At 27.6% G+C, this 25,177-nt stretch overlaps 3 protein-coding genes and 1 long non-coding RNA gene across 7 annotated transcripts; 3 read left to right on the forward strand and 1 right to left on the reverse strand.

Annotated features, from left to right (window-relative positions):
- The first annotated feature begins 4,955 nt into the window (after positions 1 to 4,955).
- Positions 4,956 to 8,001, forward strand: LOC112691319 (acyl-CoA synthetase family member 3, mitochondrial). 2 transcript variants are annotated; one of them, XM_025565494.1, is made up of 8 exons: positions 4,956 to 5,366; positions 5,782 to 5,990; positions 6,055 to 6,363; positions 6,566 to 6,722; positions 6,791 to 6,987; positions 7,078 to 7,227; positions 7,285 to 7,509; positions 7,571 to 8,001. In XM_025565494.1, exons 1-8 carry the CDS (start codon positions 5,248 to 5,250, stop codon positions 7,966 to 7,968), a joined length of 1,764 nt encoding a protein of 587 aa, XP_025421279.1. In that variant the 5' UTR covers positions 4,956 to 5,247; the 3' UTR covers positions 7,969 to 8,001. The 2 variants fall into 2 exon arrangements, with proteins under 2 accessions (XP_025421279.1, XP_025421280.1); XM_025565495.1 differs by lacking the exon at positions 4,956 to 5,366 and adding an exon at positions 5,575 to 5,682.
- Positions 8,002 to 8,805: 804 nt separating this feature from the next.
- On the reverse strand, positions 8,806 to 13,817 carry LOC112691324 (glucose-6-phosphate isomerase). The gene is made up of 10 exons (XM_025565506.1): positions 13,486 to 13,817; positions 12,364 to 12,457; positions 11,528 to 11,719; positions 11,391 to 11,471; positions 10,216 to 10,431; positions 9,909 to 10,146; positions 9,519 to 9,847; positions 9,248 to 9,452; positions 9,112 to 9,178; positions 8,806 to 9,041 (listed from the first exon to the last, which is right to left on the reverse strand). Exons 1-10 carry the CDS (start codon positions 13,614 to 13,616, stop codon positions 8,918 to 8,920), a joined length of 1,677 nt encoding a protein of 558 aa, XP_025421291.1. The 5' UTR covers positions 13,617 to 13,817; the 3' UTR covers positions 8,806 to 8,917.
- A 91-nt stretch (positions 13,818 to 13,908) lies between these two features.
- Positions 13,909 to 14,582, forward strand: LOC112691325. Its single transcript, XR_003149299.1, has 2 exons — positions 13,909 to 14,188; positions 14,279 to 14,582. It is a non-coding gene; the product is annotated as an uncharacterized LOC112691325 (long non-coding RNA).
- A 90-nt stretch (positions 14,583 to 14,672) lies between these two features.
- On the forward strand, positions 14,673 to 19,382 carry LOC112691323 (non-canonical poly(A) RNA polymerase PAPD5-like). 3 transcript variants are annotated; one of them, XM_025565503.1, is made up of 11 exons: positions 14,673 to 14,863; positions 15,681 to 15,750; positions 16,551 to 16,929; positions 16,993 to 17,163; positions 17,478 to 17,595; positions 17,749 to 17,985; positions 18,056 to 18,202; positions 18,266 to 18,447; positions 18,523 to 18,727; positions 18,852 to 18,996; positions 19,064 to 19,382. In XM_025565503.1, exons 3-11 carry the CDS (start codon positions 16,580 to 16,582, stop codon positions 19,291 to 19,293), a joined length of 1,785 nt encoding a protein of 594 aa, XP_025421288.1. In that variant the 5' UTR covers positions 14,673 to 14,863; positions 15,681 to 15,750; positions 16,551 to 16,579; the 3' UTR covers positions 19,294 to 19,382. The 3 variants fall into 3 exon arrangements, with proteins under 3 accessions (XP_025421288.1, XP_025421290.1, XP_025421289.1); XM_025565504.1 differs by lacking the exon at positions 14,673 to 14,863 and adding an exon at positions 14,875 to 14,999; XM_025565505.1 differs by lacking the exon at positions 15,681 to 15,750.
- Positions 19,383 to 25,177: the final 5,795 nt, after the last annotated feature.

The following is a 25,177-nucleotide window of genomic DNA, read 5'->3' on the forward strand; positions in this document are numbered from 1 at the left end:
CCCCCCAGCATTAGGCGCCCAAGGCAAACGCCTCGCTCGCCTCACCCTAGTTACGGCTCTGTTCAATAATTTTTGAATGGCAATAAGAACAACTTCTGTGAAATCTTCTATTAAATTTTCAAGTATTTTGTACCAGAAAATGTTTTTTATCAATGATTATAAAAAAAAAATTGTAAAAAAATCGAATATTTCAAATGCTATAGGTTGCTTAAAAGTCCATATAATATTTTGAAAAAAAATGTTACTTGAAGAAAATGCCAATCTTAATAACTAGTAAAAATTTTAAATTACTACAAATTATACTTTTTGAATTATAACAAATATTTAAAATCATTTGAGGATAAATCGTTATTTTATGCAATTTTGTAAGAATTTAAATTTCAAACGGTCATACAATTCTTTTCTTCAAGTCCGGTAAAAATGTTTTTATAGTTTTTTAAAGAATAACTTATGGATAATTTAGTGTTAAAATTTTGAATCTTAAGTAAAGCAGAATTTTTAAATATTATGAAGTCCACAAATTTAATCAGTTGCCCCACCCTTTCAAAAGTTGAAATTACGCCCCTGCGAGCAGATAAAACAAATAATAAATAAGTCGAACGAGCGCCGACTGTGAGTAGATAGCGTGGCCATGGGGCTGGTACAGTTCTCCCGATTTTGATAACAACGAATTATCACCAAAATCGAATTTCGAGAGATCGGTTGTGCTAGCCTTAGAAAAATTAATTTTCCGTATCATAATAATAATTAAAAAAAGTTTTTTTCACCTAGCCGACGTAACCAACGTAAAATTACAAAAATCCTTATATTGAAAATAAAATACAAAAATATAAAATATAAAAACCTAACTATCGCTTATCAATACTAACTTGGCGTGAATTTAAAACATGTTTAAATTATAAATTATTTAAAGGAATATTTACATGTATAACATAAACATAATAATTGTTCAAGTTATATACATCAGGTCATCAGATCATTAATATTAGCAGTAGCATAATTATGAGGGAGAGCATAGGTAACATAACGCAATTTGTTTCTAAACCATAAAATGAGTTTTAAGACATGTAAAAACAAACAATTAGGTAAACATATAATACACTTCAATATTATACAGTATTTTTACATTTATAAATTTAAATATTCGAATTTTTGTCAATTCGATTGAAGAACATTTCCTATCGATGGATCAATTAAATAAATTTTAATATATAAAATATGATTAATATACGATGCAACTATTCAACAAAATTGAGTTGAATAATAAATGTTGAACCTCCTTAAGAAGTCATTCTTTATTTTAAGTTTTAACCTAATGTGAGCCTTGTCTTAATGGGATTTGAGGAACTTCTATTAGTAAATTGTACTCAAATTGAACTAAATACTATACGTTATTGTTATATCATAACTTTTTCAAGTCAGACTGCATGGGCATAACATATACCTAAACAACGTCTTGCTGACCTCGTCGGCCTGACCAATTCAATATGCTAACTGGTCAGTGAACACTGTTAAAAACAAGAACTTACTTCATTGGTCAAAATATATTAGGTAAACTCTTTACTATGGAATTTGTTTAACAGGTTAGCGAATTCAGGGAGGTGTTATGAAAAATAATAGCCTTAATTGAAAAATAAACCATGAATATAATTATGAAAAAATATACCATATTTGTATACAATAATATTTATATTTTGAAAACAAATTTATAATGTTTAATTATTATATTTATCTTAATCGATGACTTGTAATACTTATTTCACGTAGGTGTTGCATCTTCTATTGACACTAATAAATCACGATGTATATTCATAACTGCTAAATCATATAGACGATTTTTACCATTAGTAGGTACTTCGTAAATATGATTTCAAATATCGAAGTGTTGAAGAGGATGTCGAAATAAAAACGAAGTCGCTGAATGCAGATGTGACCGGCAAAGTAACTAATATAGTTAAAAATAATGGTTGTAATTATGTAAATAGTTGGGAATACCTATCTTCATAGCAATTTTTTAATGCTTCTATTCTGTTGATAATTTATCACTATTTGATTAATAAATGATAGAAATGTGAAGATTCTAATATAATTAACTCAACCAAAATAATAATAATAACTGAAAAACATTTTAAAACTCAATAAATTTGACATTAATCATTCAATATCGATCATTTTCCTCATTACATATCCCATTGACTTGACTATAGTTTTTAAAATCCAAATAAGTTAAAATCTGTTATTTTTTTTTTTTTTTTAATAAGCATTCCTTTAGTACTCTTATAGGGATATCAAAGATTTGATTAATATTATAATCATATATGTATATCTTAAATGTATGATAAATTATAGTACATGGTATAAATAAATTATGATATAAAGTATTAAAGTATAATCAATTAATTAAATTTAAATAATAAACGATTAAAATTTAACTTCAATGATTAAAAACTAACTAAACAGAGTTTTATTTTAAAGATGACAAAATTTCTTAGTACATATACATTTTTCGAAAAAATACTATTGGTATGAAATCAATTATTTATTTATTCATTTACATGCTGGAAAACGAAAAGGGAATTGAGATTTTATTTACACTTTGGAGGTTGGCATTAGGTTTTTTTTTCTTATCACGTTGGCTGTTATCAATTGTTATGTAACTGTTATTAATTGTACTGTATTAAAAATTTTCTGTTGTTTGTTGTTCGAAATCTTATAAATGGTTAACAGCTGTTTACAATAAGATAAGAAATACTTAATTGCCCATAAGTAATGTGAACTACTATTGAACTGTGTACTGCTGTACTAATAGTGAAAACGAATAGTTCATTGCCAAACAATATCAGTATGATCAATAAAATTAGTGAACTACGTAAACTTAAGGATAGTTCATTTGAACTACTCATTTGAATAGTTCCTAACTGTGAACTAATGAACTATTCTCAGAAATGAACTAAACTTTCCATCTCTATTGTCTATACGTGTTATCATCTACTATATGTACTTGTATTTGTCGTTGGTATTGTGCCGTGCGGGAGTGTTGTCAGATTGAGGGGTTTTTCGCCAAATGGGCTACCTCAAAGGTCCTAATATCGCCGCCCAAAATTTTCAACTGACGTGTATACCTAAATTGGGCTATTATTTAAATATAAATGGGTGGTTTTGGGCGCCTTTTTTTTAACCTAATATCGTCAACGGGAGACTATTTTAAAATAGGCTCCCGAAGCCACAACCACGGAATAACTATATTATATGCCAGGCACGTAAATGGATGTGATGTTGGGGGGGTTGATCAGTATCATAGCCAGGAAGGGTTTAGAAGTTGGCCCCCCATTTTCCTAAAAAAAGGATATGAGGATTATTGATGAAATGAAAAAAAATGTGATTAAACGAATGCACCGGGCAGTACGACGTTCGATTATTGAACATAAAAACGGTTTTTGTCGCAGTTACGGAATTGGTTACTGTATTTTGAGTAGAGTGACCATGTTGTATAATATATCTAGTTTACTTCTTTAATGTATTATCAAGACCTAGCAGTAAGTAATTCAGATGACAACCACAGCAACAATGCTCAAGATTGTGCATTAGAAGAAGCGCTTAATTTACAAGTTTTTAATGAACATGAAGATTATACTGATTATAGCGTGTACATTAATAATGTATAGTACATAATATTTTTGTAATATAACAACTTAAATAATATAATTTAAAAACTTTAAGTTTTGTATAAATTAAACATTGATATTGGCTATATTGAGCTACCTGACTTATTTGAAATAATGGTATATTTTGGGATGAATGGATCTTCGAAGAAAAACATTTTTTGTGTCCATATATAATATTGTCTACATTTAGCCCCTTTTTCGCAGCTATCAAAATGTGATAACTTTGATAAAACGATAACATCATTTTTATTATAATTGATTTATACATAGACCTTATAAGGTATAAGGTCTATGGTTTTATATATTGCTAAATTAAAATTAAAATGGTTAAATAAATTTAATAATACACAATTCGAAAAAAATACACAATATCGTAATTTGAAATTTAAAAATACACAATCAATTACGAATACTTCAAGCGAAAATATAATACAAATGTTATAATTAGGTTTAATATTTTGTATTTTTGTTATAAAATCGTACCTAACTGTTTAAAGTTTAAACCATGGGTCCCATCAACACAGATTTAGTCATTTCCAAATACAAAAATCATCTTTTCCTAAATTTGTGGTAAAATCATCTTGCACAGTATTTAAAATAAAAAATTTGTTTATTAATATATTTTACTAACTATTTGGCTCATAATTGAGTCATAACATTTATACTATAAACATTTTAATGTTGTTCCTTCCACAGAATCTTGGACATCATTTAATACCCTTTGAACAGAAACCAGTAGAGATGGTAGTATGGTATTATATAAAATAAAATAAGCTACCTGCAAATTTTGCTCTTTCAGCTGTAGTAAACCTTAACTTACTAATTTCATTTTGGTGCCATGATTGAGTATTGTTATATCTTACAATTAATTCATTGTCTTTCTTGTTAAATAAAGATTAAAATATGATACTTTAAACTTAGAGGTATGGAGAAATATGAGAGTAATAAAAATGTTATATTTTTTATTACTTTTGAATTGTACCTTTTAAATGACGATCGTAAGTGAATATTGTGTTTTTTACGAATCATGTATTAATACATTTATTTAACTAATAATGTATATAACTATTTAAATTTAAATTTAGTAATATATAAAATTATTATAATAAAAATGATGTTATCGTTTTATCAATGTTATCACATTTTGATAGCTACAAAAAAGGGGCTAAATGTAGGCAATATTATATACGGACACAAACAATTTTTTCCTGCAAAGATCCATTCGTATTTTAGGCGACCTTAACGCCCTCTACTGGCTTTACGACTCAAACATCTGGCAACCCTGCCGTGCGGTTGTAATTTTGTTAGACGAATGGACGTTAGTTTCTAGCTTAAACACAGTTTTTATTAAACAATTAAAATGTAATATATTCTATGGCTTAAACAACGTTAACGTTCGAATTGTCGATAAGTTTTTTTATCGATTTAATCACCAGTCATAATTACCCATACATTCAGCAATATTCCTTTTAGTGCACAAACTGAATAAAACAAAAATTTCGACTAATTATATTGTTTTACAGTATTATTCATTCAAAATGTACCCGTATTAATTTAGTCCGGAATTTAAGACAAACAGAAAATGGTATTATTTAGGAAACTATTGCATAAACCTCTGTATAGTTGTTGCAAGCAACAACTATGCTCTGAAGCATTCAAATACAACCTAAAGAACAAATCTTCTCTAGCGCCTATATATAGGTAGATATACTAAATCTAATGTAGATTTTACATTATATTAAAATCTTAGTTAAATAGTAAAACATTGAACATGCTACTGTGTATTGTACGTGTTATAGTTTTGTAAATTATTATATCAGTTAACTGTAATTCAGATACCTAATAGTATTCACAATAAAAAAATAATCACCAAGCAATTGGTTATTTTTAATGAATAATTCATATGAAAAAGACCTTCTTATCATTAGGTCACTTAATATTAAAAAAAAAATTATAGCTCTTAGTTGCTTTTATATATCATTAGTAATTTTTCAAACATGAATCGTCCAATATTTAGGTTAATTTTTTCACTATATTATAATGGCACTAGTAGTAGCTTTTCAATACATTCATCTTGTTTTTAATTTTTTTTCTATAATTTTCATGAATTGTACAGGTTAGCATATCAATGGCCGAACAAAATCGCAATTGTCGACAAATCAGGAGAGCATACATACTCATCGATATTCAACAGCAGTGTCACATTATCCAAAATTTTAAAAAAATCATTACATGGTGAAATTCAAGAACGTGTAGCAATTTTATGTCCAAATGATGCTTCATATGTTGTTGCCCAATGGGCTTCTTGGATAAGTGGACAAATAGGTAATTTATCTTGTGTTTTATTTTATTAATTTTAGATTAATTCAGATTACATTTTTGTTAATAGTTGTTCCATTAAGTCCTCTGCATCCATCACCTATGCTTGAATATTATCTAAATGATAGTGATACTAAAGTCATATTAACAACAGCACAGTTTGAAAATATCGTACAACCTTTAGCAGAAAAACTTCAACAAAAATATCTTTTATTGGAAGACCATGTTACTATGGATTTTAAACCACTTGGTAAAACATCATTTGAAGAAAATGATGAAGTAAAAATGCTCAATATTGAGAATAATATAAGTGATGAAGAGTATTTTGATTTAAATGCCATGATTATTTATACATCTGGATCAACTGGTCCACCTAAAGGTATATATCATCTATTCTTAAAATATTATAGTAATTTATTATATTTTTTTATTCATTTATTTTGTAAAGAAAAAAAAATATTGATTAAATTATGATTTATTTATTAGAAAATATTTATCTTATATTACTTATTTAAGTGATAGTCAATATTTGTCATTTGAAATAAAAAACCATATTAAAAAAATTGAAAGTATAATTTTAGGTGTAACATTAACACACAAAAATTTAAATTCACAAATTAATTGTTTGAAAACTGCCTGGAGTTGGACTAATAAAGATGTAATCCTCCACGCTTTACCTTTAAATCATATCCATGGTATTGTTAATGGCCTTATGTGTCCACTTCACTCAGGTGCAAGGTATTACTTATAGTATAATTAAACCAATGATACTGATTAAAATTTTTATGAATGGAATCCTTTTCTAGATGTGTAATGCTTCCAAAGTTTAATGCTGCTGATGTATGGACATGGATTTTAGCTATAGAGCAGTATTATGGATACAGAGTTAACATGTTTATGGGTGTACCAACTATGTATGTAAAACTTATAGAAAATTATGAAAATGTATTTGAAAAAAATGATAGAATGGTAGAGTATGTAAAAGCTGTTTGCTCCCAAAAAAATCAGGCAAGTTTATTCATATTCTATGTAGGCCAATTTACAAACTGTTTTAAATAACATAATAACATAACTAAATAATTAAAACTATATTTCAGATTAATGGTTAGTGGTTCAGCACCGTTACCTAGTACTCTGTACAGCCGGTGGGAACAAATTACAGGTCATCAACTATTAGAGAGATATGGCATGAGTGAAATTGGAATGGCTTTATCTAATCCTCTAAATGGCGAAAGAAAACCAGGTTCATACTTACTCGTACAGATTATTATTTAAACAATGTTAAGACTCATTATCTTAGGTTTTGTTGGTCAACCTCTACCTGGTGTAAATATTCGGATTGTCAAAGATGACACTGTATTAATAGAAGGTAATGACAAAAATATAGAAATTATTAATCCAGTGAACAAAGGCGAAAGTTATATTGGTAATTTGCTAGTAAAAGGAGAAAATGTATTTAAGGAATACTGGCGTAAACCTGAATCGACTAAAAAAGAATTTACCGAAGATGGCTGGTTTAAGACTGGTAAAACTATATACAACCGTGTTATATACTGTATTTTATTAATAATTTTTTTTTTTCATAGGTGACACTGTTGAGTATGTAGATAATAGTTTTAAAATATTAGGTCGTACATCAATTGACATAATTAAAACTGGAGGTTTTAAAGTCAGTGCATTATTTATTGAAACAACTATGTTGCAAAACCAAACCATAAAGGATATTGCTGTGGTTGGATTACCAGATAGTACATGGGGACAAAGAGTGGGAGCTTTGGTTGTTTTAAGTGAACCAAATACAAATAATGTTGAACCTAAAAAATCAAAAAAAGAATTAAAATCTTGGGCTGAAACTGTATTACCACCTTACAGTGTACCAACAGTGATTGAAATCGTTGATGAAGTTCCAAAAAATGCTATGGGTAAAGTAGACAAAAGATCTTTGTTGAAAAATAATTTTTCCAAATATTTGGAATCATTTTAATTAATTGTTTGGGTTATCTGTAATAAATTTAAAAAATTATGAGGAAAGTTGTTGTTTTAAACGTTTTATTACAGAAGCATTTATGTTATTAGTTTAAAATTGTTATTTTTAAAAATAAATGTTAATGACTAACCAATTATTTTACTGTAGATTAATTTCCTGTAATTTACCTATTAATTATTCCAAATTTTTCTTTTTAGTTTAATAAACTGTTCAAATTATTGTCATTTAATTTATATATGCATATATTTATATTAAAATACAATGAATATGGTATTATATTGAAGTACAGTAAAACCTTGATAAGACGAAATCACTTGGAACTATGATATTTTTTCGTGTTAATGGAGTTTCCGTCTTGGCGGCGTTAGTTAATTGTACGTAATTTGAAACGGGACCAAAATAATGTTCCGTTATACCGAGGTTTCCATCTTACCGTGGTTTTACTGTATATTCATAAGCAGAATTACAATTCAAAATGAAAATGTTGGTTCCGTAATAAGGTAACTTTTTCATAAGATATATTTTGACTTGTAACTATAAAAATAGTTACTTATAATATAATAAAGTTTATTAATAGAAAATAGAAAAAGTTATGTTAATTTGATTTAATATCATGGTTATTTTTAAATTTTACTAGACTCTAAACATAGATTTTTTAAAATTACAATGGGAATTAATAGCACTAAATAAAGTAGGACTAGTTCATATAAAATATATTTAAATTATTAGTAAAGTTAGAACTACAAATAACATTACATAAAGCAGCATGAATAAAAGTAAGAAATAACCAAAAAAATTATTAAAAACTATATTTAAATAATTAACGACAAATAATTTAAATAATAAATAGTAAAAAGTGTATTTGTTTCACATAAAATCTACCACATTCTATCTAAACAAACCATTCAATAAATAACAGAATATTGACGAAATAATTTCTTGGTATTTAACACCAATGAGATTTAATAAAGTTGATTAGGCCATTAGTGGATGCATCATGGCTTTTGATAATGTCCGATGTTTGAAGTTCAGGTTCAATTTTTTTGGCCAGTTGTTTTCCCAATTCCACACTAAAAAAATTATTCAATTGATTGTTCAATATATTTAAAGTATTATACTTGAATAAACAATATGACTTACCCCCATTGGTCAAAGGAGTTAATATCCCAAATAATACCTTGAACAAAAATTTTTTGTTCATATAAAGCTATAAAAAAAAAAAAAAATAAATAACTTCAGGGTCAACAATACATGTATAAAATAAATTAAAACTCACCAATCAGCAATCCCAATGTAAATGGAGTAATTTGTTTCAATATAATTGAGTTGGTTGGACGATTTCCAGAAAAAGTTTTGTGTGCAACTAACTTTTCAAGTTCTGCTGAGTCTAAGTTGGAACCTTCGAGTTCTTTGCGAGCTTCTTCTGGAGTTTTACCTTTCATAAGTGCTTCAGTTTGAGCTAAAAAGTTGGCCATCAAAATCTGTAAATAAATTATATATTAATAACAAATAAATTCATACTATTATCGTACTTAAACTCTAATTACCTTGTGATGAATACCTCCATTTATGCTATTGTGGGTAACAGCAGGAGCAATGAAGTCAGCAGGTATGAGACGAGTACCTTGATGAATGAGTTGGTAAAATGCGTGTTGACCATTAGTTCCAGGTTCACCCCAGACAATTGGCCCAGTAGAATATGTTGAAATTGGGATACCATTTAAAGTAACTGATTTTCCATTAGATTCCATATCACCTTGTTGAAAGTATGCCGCAAATCTATGTAAATATTGATCATAAGGAAGAAGTGCATGTGTTTCTGCACCATGGAAGTTGTGGTACCAAATACCTAATAAAGCCAAAATAACAGGAGCATAAACAAAAATATAAATATTCAGTCAACTGAATGTAATATATACAAGAAAAATGACCAACATTTTTTTCTAATGGAGTGTTGACAAAATGTTGGTCCATGAAGTGTGCACCGCTTAATAAGGATTCAAAATTTTCAAAACCGATTGATAATGAAATTGAAAGACCAATAGCCGACCAAAGTGAATAGCGTCCGCCAACCCAGTCCCAAAAGCCAAACATGTTACACTCATCAATTCCAAATTCAGTTACTTTCTCTTTATTAGTAGAGAGCGCAACAAAATGTTTAGCTACACTGTATTCCTAATATCATAAATTCATAGTCATTGAATTTTGTAAATAATTGAATAACTTTATAAGATATTATTATACATTTTTAACAGTTTCCAAAAACCATTTCTTGGCAGACATTGCATTTGTTATAGTTTCTTGAGTTGTAAATGTTTTGCTGGCTATTATAAACAATACAGTTTCAGGATTAACCTTCTTTAATACTTCGTGTAAATGTGTCCCATCAATATTAGATACAAAATGTACATTGGGACCAATAGCAAAAGGTTTTAATGCTTCGGTTACCATTAATGGACCCTGAAAAAGAAATATTGAAGCATGAATTCTCTGATTAGTATTCTCTGCAATATACAATGGTAATGTAAACATGGTGGTTATAAAAATATATAAATTAATTAACAGTGTAAATTAAAATATGTATGGCTTACAATTTTTAAATTAGTACTAATTATGGCACAAGAGATAAGATAATGTAGAGGTATAATAGAGGGTTAAGAATAAGACAATTATTACAATAGAGTAATATCAACTATACAAGTAATTAACCTTGGAAAAAATCTTAAGCACTTGAAAAAGGCATTATATTATCAGTTACTATATTATTGTTAGTGATAGCATATACAAAGTATATAATAATAATAACATTCATGATTATAACTAAAAAAAATGCGATTATTAATCCATTGAAATTAAATGGAATGTAAAAATATCAAATAATTTATGGAATTATTCAACAGTTCACTATGGGTTCAGTTTGATCAAATAATTGATAGTAGACCATGTATAATATCTAAAATTAAGTGAGCAAAGAAACCTAATCATACTATATATTTATCTGATTAATTTATGTTAATTAAATGGTCACGTGATAACCAATCATCAAATTAGATGGCGTAAATGATTAATGAATGTAAGGTATACCTAACAACAGTAATAAACAAACAAAAAAAGTAGAAAACAATAAAAAAAAAAATGTATTCATTTATTTTTTTAATTATTTAATTTATTAAATTTATAAAAGTATAAAATAATTTTAACACAATAAATGCAATATTTTAAACATTTTAATCAGTACAGATTTATGATATTTTTTTTCTCATATATCAAAATTGAAATATCTATACTTACACACTTTAAATTATGATAATATTATGAACTTTAAAAATTAGTTTTTCTAATAATTTAATAGTTGTTTACTATATTGTTAACAAATTTATTTTCCATCGGAAGATCAAGTATTAAATACAAAAACTTACTAAATCTGATCCTCCAATACCAATATTAACAACATCTTCAATAGGTTTTCCGGTGTATCCTAACCATTTTTTGGATATTACCTATAGCATAGAAAATGTAATTAAAATTATCAACTAAATTATGATAAAAGTTATACTTGTTCGGTAAATTCTTTCATGTGCTTCAGAACACTGTTCACATCTGGCATGACATCTTGACCATTAACTAATATGGGTTTATTAGAACGATTACGTAGAGCTATATGCAGCACAGGTCGTTTTTCAGTTATGTTAATAACATCTCCACCAAACATAGCAGATCTGGCCTCTTCAACTTTACGAGCTTTGGCCTAAATTAATTTAATTTATATCTTAATTATAAAAATATTATATTTTATCGACACAAGACAATATTGTCTTTAAAATGTAATCAATTATTTTAGTAAAGAATTAAAGTACAACAAAATAAAAGTGTTTAGACAGATTCTTGGAATATTGTTAAGAATGAGGTTTTTTTAAATGTTAGTCATCCATCACTTTAATTTTTATTATATTTATCTTTAAATAAGCTTAAACAAAATAAATTCAAAGGCATTTAAAACTATCTATTTATAAGGTCAATAAAATATATAATTATCAAGTTTGTTCATTTGTTGACTAAAAGTTTCACTATTAAAAGTGACTACCTATATCATAGCTAAGTTAATTGTTTTTTTTGCACGCTTCTAATATTTTTGGTTTAAGATGTTTAAGTACACTTTTTTTCTGCTTATTGATTTATTATTGGTTAAATAACATTTACAAAATTATATAAATAATGTGTGTATAAATGTGTATTATACAACACACCTGTCTTAAAATTATAAAATATGATTTAATAGATCAATTATAAAAATTATTTGACATTTGAATAAGGTGAAGTTCAGAAAACTCTGAACTATGGTACTATGATGACTATTATGTTAGTATTGATTACTAAATTGTATTTCCTTACCAAATTAAATAGTAGGCCTAAGGTCTTTTCATCCACACGGTTTTTTGAATAATCAATTAATACTTCACCGTCATTAGGAGTGTTTATTCTTATGCTAAAATACATAAAAAAATTTAAAAAACATTTTATCATACTTCAATTATGATTTCTTTTAAAAAGTATTTAACACATTTACTTATAAATTAAAATAATAACATAATTTTCTACTATTTTCTAAAAAATAGTAAAAAATATAATAAGTTATTTTGAAATTATTTCTTAAACTCAACTTATTTATATTGATTAAGATTTTATGGTACATATACCAAGTTAAACATTTTCATTAAGTTTGTTTTTGTAACTATTTCCAGTTTTCATAATAAAAACTCAAATCATCTAATAGCAATATCTACCAAATATTAAATTATTTAGTACTTAAGTATATATTTTATTTTACATTATCAGGTATTTTTAATAAAATAAAACTATTCTAAGATATGTTTTAAATTATCATTCAAAACAAAATGATACATGGTTGTGTGGTCAAATATTATACTTAAAAAAATATGATTCAATGACAGTACAAGGTTATAATACAAGATACCAAATAAATAAATACTTTCCTCACAAAGGTAAAAAAAAATTAACCTTGAGAAATTTTCTATATTGTTCCTTTCTTATATATTATCCTTGATATTAAGAATAGGAACTTTCTAAGTGAACCATATAATAAAATCTAATTTTTTATTGGAGATCAGCATTGATTAAAAAGCATAAAATTTCAAATTTACAAACAATTATGTTTATAGTATAATCACAGATAAAAATAATAATCTATGGAATTGGGAATTATAATTCATTTTTAGTAAAATGGATCTGAAATTATAAAATAGCATCATGAAAGGCGTTTTTAAGTGAGCATAAATCCTTTAGTTAGATCTTGAGTTTTGAAGAAAAGCATAGACTATAATCAAATTATGAAATGATAAAACCACCCAGAAAATTGAACCAAAGATTGATACTGATGAGATACTGATTCAAAGCATGTCTGAATTACCTCTGTGTTGGGAGAAGAATCAAAAGTGCTGAAAGTGAGATGGTAAATAAAATTGAACGTCAAGAATTATCAGCACCATATCTCACCTGAACTTGTCGAAACGGTCACTATCGTTCGCGAACAGACTTTTCATGTTCAGCGACGAACCGCTGGCCAAATAGTGCTCTGCCAGTGCCTTATAAGTCGCATCTTCGGTGAGCAGCACTTTTCCAGACATTTTATCTGGTGTAGAAGTTTGATTGAAGAAATACTGATGGATTTAAGCGTAGAAGGTGTCAGGTCAACGGTGTCACCTGATCAGAACAGCAGTGTCCAGTGTCGTAGTACGAAGTGAAATGCGAATGGGCAATCAGTATGGAGCGAAGACGGTTGATCGGCACGTTTGTTATCAGTAGATAGGTACGCTAGGCTATAGCAGCTGTAGGACAAACGTCGTGAAGGAGAATAGTGTACCGTATTGGTTATAAAAAGTGTAAAATATTATTATTATTATTATAAATTATAATACGTGTGGAGATTTCGCCAGTGAATCGTGACAGAGCTTATGATAAACATAATGATAAACTGATAACGCTTGGCCATGTGGGTGGGCAATGCGGAAAGCGGAACGGAGTAGAAGGTCGACCGCGCTATCAATAGCAACTGTCCGCCCGACCACCTCTGCGCATGCGTGTTCCACTCTTTCCTTGGCGTTATCGACAGAGATTACATGGTGAGGAGGAAGAGGTGGGAAACCAGTCTGTCATCAATACACGGTTGAAAAATTCACTGAACGAGCGTGCAACAAACGTATGCGCGAACGATATTTTCATATACTTATATATATATATATATATTTCAATTTTATTTTTTTTGTTTTTTCCTCCCGACGGACGACAGATAGTGGATACTCCATACAATCCAACCGCGAATAACGAATAGCGCGACGTCTGCACTCGCCGCCGCCGCTACCACTGTCACTAACGCTCCGAACGCGGAAATAAGTTTCGGTCTAATACAAAATTTTCGCGTCGTCCGGTGAAAAAACATGGAACCATCGCCGCCGCCGATGTTTACCATCGTCTTATCATGAGCTTTTTTCGTTTCCAAGACGAGTGGTGTTTCCTTTTTGGCTCTATCCGAAAACGGGCAATCAATTTTTTTTTTTTTTTATTACATATACTTTGATTTTCCAAAAAAATAATAAAAGATAATATATTATATACATAACACATGCACACAGTATATTTTATATTAATAACAATAATATACTAATATATTAATAGCCATTCACCTTATATATATTGCTCGTGCGGTGTACATAAATTACTTCAGTTTTTTTTTTTTTTTTATTTCAAATGATAAACGTTCAAATGGCGTATTAAGTTTCATGGGCCACCGCAAACACGTCGTCCCATAACAGTTGTGAACGAAACGCACGCGCCAGTCGACATTCACGTCCGTGATATATCGCATGCACTATCAGTAAGTATTCGGGTGGGTACAAAATGGCTGTTTTAGTGGCCTGAGTCACTTGCACCCTTGCACAGCAGCCCAACGTTCGTGGACCACACGCTCTTTTATCATCTCTACCCCGTGTCTGTCCATTGCCCGTGCCCCGGTGAGCGCTCCAAACTTTTACCCTCACTCCATTGAAACACATGAAATGCGAATCTAAGTCTCTTTTTTTTATTTAATCCCCTTATGTGTCTTGGTTCTATCATACTACAGATACAGTTACAAATGTAGGTGCAATTTAACTTGTAAACATTTAATCGAAAATCAAAAGACTCATAAAGAGTTGAAGTACACATATCTGGTATTTAGCTAATGACAATCAGTTTTGTTTTTTTAAATATTTTTAGTTAAATTTATTATTAGATTTTTATACGTATACTCTCTTCCACAATGCTGTGTTTAATATGCATATTGCAGGTGGTTATATTTCAACAATATTTCCAATTATATTTATATTCTTTTTTTTTTTTTTAAAAAAAGAAACATCTATTTTCTGAATAAATGTATGAAAAAATTATAGGTCATACATTATATTCATGTAAGTATTGGAATAGATCCTAACTTTTTATTGGTAAATGTTTTGATTGTTTTATTAAATACGTAAAAATTATGAAATAATTTATAACTTTAATATTCTCCGCATTTAATTAAAATATTTTTTAAATTTAAGGACCAAAAAAGTAATATATGACATTATTAGACACACCCTCATTTAATATATTTTAAATATTATATTTTAATTATTTTTTAAATATGGTTAATAGTGTAAACATTTGGGTTTAAGGTGATTCATATTCAGAAAATAAGAGTTGTCTCTCTTCAGGCGCAATGAATTCTGCTGCTTATACTCCTAGGTATTTGAATCATATTTATGTAAATGTATATTTTCAGTTTTCTACTTATTTACCTGTCTCTTTATATCTTTATGTATTGTTATGTTATTTCTTTCATTTGTATTTTCAATAAAAACAATACTGAGCCTAAGCTTGTTTATTTTCTTCTTACTTATTGATAATTTTAATTGGCTAAACTTTGAAACAAATAATGAGGGTCATATGAAGTATTAATTTGTTTAAAATTATTGTATGATACATTCATTTTTAACTATATTAAGATATTGTACTAGCAAAATATATCCTACTACAATCTGATCACTAAATAAAATAAAATAATTGTACATTAACTTTCTATTTATATTTTTATTAAACAATTATGAAATATGAAATTTCAGAAATAATTACATAATCTAAATTAATAATTAGTAATCAAATATATAAAACAATTAATGAAATCAAATTTATCTTAAGAATTTATTCTGTAGAACCTACTGGTTCTTTACTCATGTTTCTTGAGTAGTAAATAGGTGTATATTAAATAACATTTTCAAAATCTATTCTTAATTTTCCTTTATTTTAGTACTTTTATAAAAATTGTTATGTATAAACATATTTTTAACTTCAAATGACTTTCAGAATATTTATTTAAATATTTTATTTGGGTATGTTACTTTGAAATTGCATAAGTAAAACACAAACATTTCAAGAATATTTAATTAACTTTTATTTTATATACATAAAATATCAATCTTAACTGCTTTATTTAGTGTAGATACATTTCCATTATTACACTTAACTTTGTATTGTACTTTTTATAGTGTACATTACTGCAGCAGAGATGAATTAAATGGATCCTCAGATAGGTTGGCTGCAACCCGAACAAGTAGGTCCCGCTCAAGAATTTTGGTCCAGAATCTTGGACTCTACTGAAGATACAGACAGTAACAACGATAAATATAGTACTGAAACTCTTCAAGGAGAAGAAGACGACGACGATTATTCGTTGCCGTTGGATTGGAAATTTGATTTCTCTATAGAAGAACAAGAAATCAAAACAGCTAATCTATACGAATACGGCTTATTTACAAATATAGCCAGTACATACAATATGAACAAAATGCAAGCACATTATATTGGCAAATTTGGTGGGTGTCCATGGAGGCATGGAAAAAGTTATGACCGTCAACCAATTTGCGCGTAAGTCTGGAATGTTTTTAAATTATTGGTATTTTGTACTCAATATTTTTTAATTATTATTAGCCTTCATAAAGAGATAGAAGACTTTTTTGCATATATGTCAGCCACCCCAGAAGAGCACAGCATGCGGCTTGATGTACTAGAGCGTGTGACTAATGTTATTCATGCTGAATGGCCTAAAGCCAAAGTTGAAGTATTTGGTAGTTTTCGAACTGGGTTATATCTTCCTACTAGGTGAGATATTATATTGCAATGTTTTCTATTATAATAATAAATATATTAAAATTGTCATGGTTACCATATGAATATGTCTTGTGGTCAGCATTTCATAATAATATATTTTAAATAATTTTTACACTTAATATTTATATATTTTATTACTTTTAAAGCTTTTACTAAAATTTTGCTGTATACAATTTTAAATGAGTCAGATTAAGAACTTTCTGTCTTAAAAAGAAACTTGAAGTTTTTGAATTTGAAATTATACATATTGTTTATATGGTGTATGGTTATTTATATCTAATTAAAACCAATTTATTTTTCTCTAGTGACATGGATCTGGTAGTAATAGGTGAGTGGGATACATTACCATTGCATTCACTTGCTCAAGCATTACTTAAAAATGGTGTATGTAATGAAAACATACAAGTTCTTGATAAGGCATCAGTAAGTTATTTTATTTAGTCAACATCCTGATTTTTTAAATAGTTAACTAATCTAATCTAATCTAGAGTTAACTAATCTCTAATTGAATAAAAATGTATAATTTTTTATGTAAAATCTTAAATCTATATTTTCTTATTATTATCTTTTGCTTAGGTGCCAATTGTCAAAATGACAGATAAGGCTACTGATGTTAGAGTGGATATTAGTTTTAACATGAATAATGGTGTTAAATCAGCAGAAATGATAAAACACTATATGGATGTTTTTCCTATGCTTCCAAAACTTGTATTGGTGCTAAAACAATTCTTAGCCCAGAGGGACATGAATGAAGTGTTCTATGGAGGCATATCTTCTTATAGTTTGATTCTTATGGTTGTCAGTTTTTTACAGGTATAGTATACTTTTGTAAAATTTCATTTATTTAAATTATTTTTAAATTTGCCATGTTTATTTTGTACAGTTGCATCCTAGGGGAGATTTAAATTACCCTACTGCCAATTTAGGTGTATTGCTAATAGAGTTTTTTGAACTTTACGGCAAGAAATTTAATTATATGCATACAGCTATACGAGTGAAAGATGGTGGACTATATATATCTAAAGATGAAGTAGAAAAATAATCTGATATTTCTATAGAATAAAGATAAATATTGATAGATAATTTATTATAGGTCCAAAAAGACATGATTGATGGTCATAGGCCAAGTATTTTGTGTATAGAAGATCCATTAACACCAGGAAACGATATTGGTCGTGGTTCTTATGGTGCTCTTCAAGTAAAAAGTGTATTTGAATATGCATTTACTACATTAAAAGCTGCTCTTGATCCTCAAATTGTTTCCTCTAGTTATAGGTTTGTATTTTTATGTATATGCTATGTTTATCATTAGTTTAATTTTTCATTTGATAACATTGTTTTGTTTCACAGTATACTTGGACGAATAATACGAGTAAATGACAAAGTTATTCTCTACCGACAGTGGGTTAGAGATACTTATGCCATACAAAATACTCAACGAGTGATAATTAATAGTTATTTGACCGCTAATAATATTAGTAATAATGTTAGTGTGTCTACAAATACCAGTAGTAGAGCTTCTACTATATCTTCTGGTTCTGGATCAGCTGAATCTGTAAGTTTTAATTAAAATATTGTTTTATATTTATAAAGTGGCCAATCCCAAATAGTTGGGAAAATGGTAAAAGAAGAAGTAAAAGATGAAGTTATCTAAAGTCATGTAATAATATATGTTCTAGGACTCTGAGAGTAGTATAGAAAAATTAAGTGACCCTGGTGATCATAATGATCAAAATAGTAATTACCAACCAAGACGTAAAAATCCTCACTATCATAGACACAATAGTTGGAATAATCAACAGCATTATCAAATGATCAATCCTGGTAATGATCAACGATACATAATATTTTCAAGTAATTTTTAGGGTATACAGCATAATAATTTTTTTAGGTAATCACCCTCCTTCACGTACTCAAAGGATAATATGCACTAGTCCGATCAACAGTTATCAACAACGTGGATTCACAAATAGCAATAATTTTAATAATTATAATAACCATCAAAACTACCGACAAAATACTGGCAATAAACATCAGTATACAGGCAATTATCAACCACATTTTGGTAATTTTATGCATAAACGGCAAAGACGAAAAAATCCCACACAAGATGTAAGATAAAACATGCGTCCAATCTTAAAACTTAAAAATAATAAATGAGACAAAGTAAATGATAACTTAATATATAAAAAATAAAATAACAAAAAAAATAACAAAAATATTTAAAAAAAAAAAATCCAAAAAAAAAAATTATGAGGGTCGTCCTTTTTCGACGATTTTTTTTTTTCTTAATTCTAAAACAATCATATTTATTATATAGAAAAAAATATATTTCATAAAGTTATATAAAAATTTTAAAAAATTGTTCTGGAAAAAAATTTCAAAACTTAATTGAAAAATAAAAATTGCTGTTTGCTATTTTTAAAAAAAAAATATTTATAATATAATTATGAAGAACTATCAGCGATTTTTTATGAAGCTGTCAATTTTTTTTTAAGTATTCACTTAATTTTTTATTTATTTGTACATTTTCAATGTCAAAATATTAGAAGACAATTTCATTCAACTCTGTTAAATTCCGGTTGTTCCCGCGGTATACATATTATATTTATATTTTTTTTTTCATACATATATCATGAATATATTAAAATATATATATGTGTATAAAAGCAAATGCTCCACTTATATAGTTAAATCGTCACTGCCACAAAATGTATTGAAAAAAGTATAAGAACTGTGGCGTCATAATTAAAATCGCGCGCGTCAAAGCCCACTGTGTTCCTAGTCATTTTTATAATTAAATTTTAATTTACATGTAAATTTGTAATTGTATAACATATTATTTAATATTTATTGTAAGAGTGCAAATCGGAAATTATTTATGTACGGACACGCTGTCTTTTATAAACTAAAAAATGCAGCAACGCGGAAACATGTTCATAGGAGCTTATTTACATCTATACTTAATGCTAATACTGAGTGCTATGTACAAGTTGTTTTTGTTTTTTTCTTTTTCTTTTTTGTTAGCATTGTTTAGATATAAACGTGAAGTATGAAAAGTTTACGAATTGTTACTATGTTCATAAGTGTTACTTTACTTCAAATTCACTGCGTTGTTCTCATACAGTCATGAAAATGTTTAGCTATATATTTATATGTGGTTATTATATTCACATATACACATATATTTAAATGTACTTGTAATGTGTAATGCATATAAAGGAATAGTACTCACCAATAATACTGTTCAATGAAATGTAAATAAATATTAGATTATAAATTATAACATGCACTGGTATCCACAACGCTGTGTATTTGTAGTAAGCAACTATAGTTACTATGGAGACTGTTATCTATGTCACCAGATAATGTAAAAATATGTATATTTTTTTTTGAAAGGTATAATTAATACGTTTTGTGTTTTTTTTTTTTTTTTGTAATAAAAAACATCTTAAGGCCAAAATGTTTGCCCTTAATAAATTTCAAATTACCCCCTGGTTCATTTCCAACTACTTCTTTTACTACTTCCTAATCAATAGATCCCTTACAATTACACTATTTATTCTTAAAAATCAACATTGAAGCAATAAAAAATATGTTATTTAATATTTTAATATTATTAATTTCCTATTGTTCCATCAAAAGATGATTTTATTTATCATCAAAACATTAATTCATCATATGCATTTAAATATGTATATTTGTTTTAAACATAACAATTTTAAATTTATGAATTGTATTCTAGTACTTGTTCACATTAATTTGAAGAAAAAAAATTCATTTTTTGTAACAAGAAACACAATTTAACAATTTAATAAATGAAAAAGCTGGTATATTAATAAATTGTGTTTTATTAAATTTTTATTATGTTTACAAAAAATATATTTCTAATAGTTTGAACGAACTTCAAATAATTTAACAATTATTATAAGCAACTGTGTGGTTAAAGTTTATAATTTTTTTTTCTACTAAAATTTAATAATTTATTTATAATTATAATCTAAGAACCTTCAACATCAAAAGTTATTGATTAATTTTAAGTTTGGTGATAAAAAATAATGCTTAGACTGATGATTAAATGTAATTTATTTAAAATGTATGTGTATAAAATAAAACGAACTTGTTGAATGTTGACTTTCAACCTAATTGTTATTAAGAAGTTGGTATTGATTTTTTTTTTTACCAAATTTCAATAACTTCATTACTGTGTATCTTAATCATTAGAAACAATCTGAATAATGTTAATGAAATTTCAGAATTTTAATTTAAAGTTTTATTATTGCTAAATGCTAAAATAATGTAATTATTTTGTACATCTGATTGTCTTAGAGCTTCAGTTATACGAACTATTATTTATAATTTCAAGTATATTTGTATTCTTCCATAGACGGTTAACAAATTTGTAAAAATAACATTTTTATTTTTTGTATTAAAAAAAGCAAGAAATAAATTTCTAAATTAGAATTTTTTTTGTCTCTGAAATATATTTATGTGTAGGTCACCAATATTATGATTATGGTTATAGGCCCCTAAAATTATTTGGCCCCGGGCCCTTAATTATTATAATACGGGCTTGGCCAATCATAAGCGACATAGGCACAAATCCATTTAGTACTCTAGGGGTGCTCAAGTCCCTCCAAAATTAACTTATCAGTAACCCGTGGGAGTTTTTGACACTCACTCTCCATAAATCTCAAATACTCTGCCAAATCTTTAAAACAAATATTAAAATAAACAGAAACAAATTCATAAAAATAAAAATTTTAATTATAAAATAATAATAGGTACATAATATAATCAAGAATTTTATTATACAATAGATCGAAACAGCACAAATGCACAATGACGACTATATCATTAGTTATCTGAAAAATAAGTACCTGATAAATTGTTGTCTCAGTAATATCTAAATATAGACATAAAAGATTTTAAGTATTAAAAACGATATAATATAACATTATGAATTATAATAAGTATTATTTATTTCTAGAATATATTGGCGATGCTAAACACCCTTTTAGGAGATTTTAGCCTATTGAGCAAGCTGCAAATTTTTTGATAATACAAAAAAAAAAACTAGGCCGCTCAAATCTTCTCCACCCTGGCCGAAGTACTCTCAGTCCGCCTCTGCTCATAAATATATTTACCAATATACCACTGTTTAAGGGTATAATGATCGCGTGTAGATATTTTATTAAAGGTCCTTGTAGTGCATAGTCTGTTCCGCGATCAGTCGTGGCTTAGTAGAAACGATCTACATCGATCTATGTTGCAAATATGTGTAATTAATCTCCCAGAATAAATGAATTGAAATCGTGTATGTATTTATATCGACGATTATAGGCGGACATTTGGCTGAATTTTTTTGGGGGGGGGGGCTATAATAATTCAATGTAAAATAATCCACAGGGGCTTCGCCCCCATACTCCCTTCTCATTCACTGGTAAAACTTATAACTATTAAAAATATAGATATGTTTAAATGTTATTAAAATAACACTAAATACCGTATATTTAATGACAAATATCTATTTGTATCAGCAAATATATTCAAAATATCATAGCTTTTTATATTTTTCGATATATCTTTTTCAATATATAGTATTGAAATATCGCTGAACCTATCTTGAACCAACGATGTCCTTAGCCAAGTTTTTATTTTTTGCATTGCACTGAAACTTCTTTCGAAATTAGCCGAACTAATTGGTATTAATAATGCTGTTGTAAATAGTTTTTTATTATTTATTTTACGATTTTCAAAAATACGAACAGATAATTATAAAAACAACGAATAATATTTCTAACAGTTTCGATTTTGGTGGTATATTTAAGTATTTGAGGGGCTAAACCTCGGGCCTCCTCGCCCCCCCTCCCCCATACATACATCCCTGCTATGATTAGGTACTTTAAAAAGAAATAAGAAATTGAAAAAATTATGGGTACGAAGTTGAATTGAAAAAGAAACTAATAGGCATTTCAAACACTCTTTTAATATTAATTTTGTTATGGTCTTATTTTCTAACGACTAACACTACAATAGTATGATAGTCCGCTGTCCACACGATGATAATCACTATCATGAAGTTATCTATTAGGCCGCGCGCACATTGTGTACGAATTTGTTTCGTACGAAAACGTACGAATACTGGTCGTACGAATTGATTGCGCACATTGAATACGTTTTTTTCCGTAAATTTTATTTAATTTATTCATTTATCCATTGCCGGCGTACGAACGTTAATGAAATCCGGACAAGTTCGGATTGTTTTCGTACGTCAAAGTTACACGTACGTATACGTACGAACAAATCGCACCAAGTCTGCGCGCTCACATAGTATTTGGTAGATCGGGATCATTCGTGCGTGTACGTACAAGTTCGCACGAATCAAATTCGTACGAAAACGCATTCAATGTGCGCGCGACCTTACACTATCATACGTGCATGATCGTACGAGCATAGGCGTGCGCAGGGGGGGGGGGGCTGCGGACTCTGGCTTTTTCTTTAATAACTGTATATTTATACTTTATAAGATAGAAAACATTTTTACATTTTACGTGAAGAAAGTAAAACCAGTTTTAATCTCATAATATATAATTAATATCTGAGAATAAATGTAATAAAGTTATTAGTTATTAATCAGACTTATCAGAACTTGCATATAATATAAAAATTGAAGATGTAATTGATACATTTAAAAACCTTTATTATTAATTTAAAAAAAATAACTACTTACAGGTGCAATAAATGTGGTTTTAACTCCCAAGGCACATTTAGGATTTTTTTTGGGAGGGGGTAAAATAAATAAAGCCCCCACCCTTCTTGAGTAGGATTTTATTTTCCCCCCTCCCCCATAGAGTGAAATCAGATACACCATTTAAGATATTCATGTTACTGACGGTTAGAATATAAACATAGTGTACATTGTTAGAGAACCCAATGAAAATACTGTTCTACGATTGGCTGTAATCCCAATGAGATAACGACTTCGCTATTAATTATCTGAATTTCATAAATCACGAAAATTATCAGTTATCAAATTTCTGAATTTTGAATATTTTAAAGATGTTTTAATGCTTATAAGCTTTTAACTTTTATTTGGAATTTGAATTTTGACAAAATGGTATTTCCAAAAAAATATACAAATGACATTGTTGGAGAAATTCGGAATACCGTTAACATCAGATCAAACATATGTATGGAAGATATCAATAATTAGGTTTCTTAATTTGGGGAGTTAAATTTTAATCATTCTACCATTCCGGTATTCTGAATGGCCAACGAATTGTTTGCTAATAAAGTCTTTTACAGACTGAACAGTTGTACACAATTTTGATTTATATTATTTGTTGATATGAATTACAATTATTTATTTTAAAAGTTTTATTAATGTATTCTACAGTATTAGTATATGTATATTTTTTATAGGTAGAAAAGTTGAATTTCTAATTCATATTTTATTCATATTTTTTTTTTTAAATACAGGATAAATATTTTAACTATTATAATTATGTATATATTTTATATTCTGAACGAAGTGATGAATGTATTGATTTTACAATATGTTTTTTTTATTTTTTTTATTTTTACAGACTGATAAGTAATACAAAATGTTAAGTTATATTGTTTGTTGATATGATTATATGATTTATAATTATTTCTATTATTTTTAATTTTTAGTTACCACAATTAATATATTTTATTTAAAACAATGTTTTATCTGGAAATAAAAATTTGATATTAAATTTAAAATTGATATCTTTATTTGGTAGATAAATTTATATATTAGATATTTTATATATATATTAAGGGTCTTATAATACATAACAACATTTATTATTTTAAATTTTTATTAGATATTTATTATTAAATATTTTAATAAATAAATAATTTTTATTTGCAAATATAATTTCTGTAATTTATCAAATTTGATAACTGATAACAGATAATTGATAACGAAGGTTATCTAATCCCATGGGGATTAGAGCCAATCGTAGAACAGTATTTT

Source organism: Sipha flava, unplaced genomic scaffold, assembly GCF_003268045.1.
Source record: "Sipha flava isolate LNK unplaced genomic scaffold, YSA_version1 600_pilon_pilon, whole genome shotgun sequence".
NCBI classification, from domain to species: domain Eukaryota; kingdom Metazoa; phylum Arthropoda; class Insecta; order Hemiptera; family Aphididae; genus Sipha; species Sipha flava.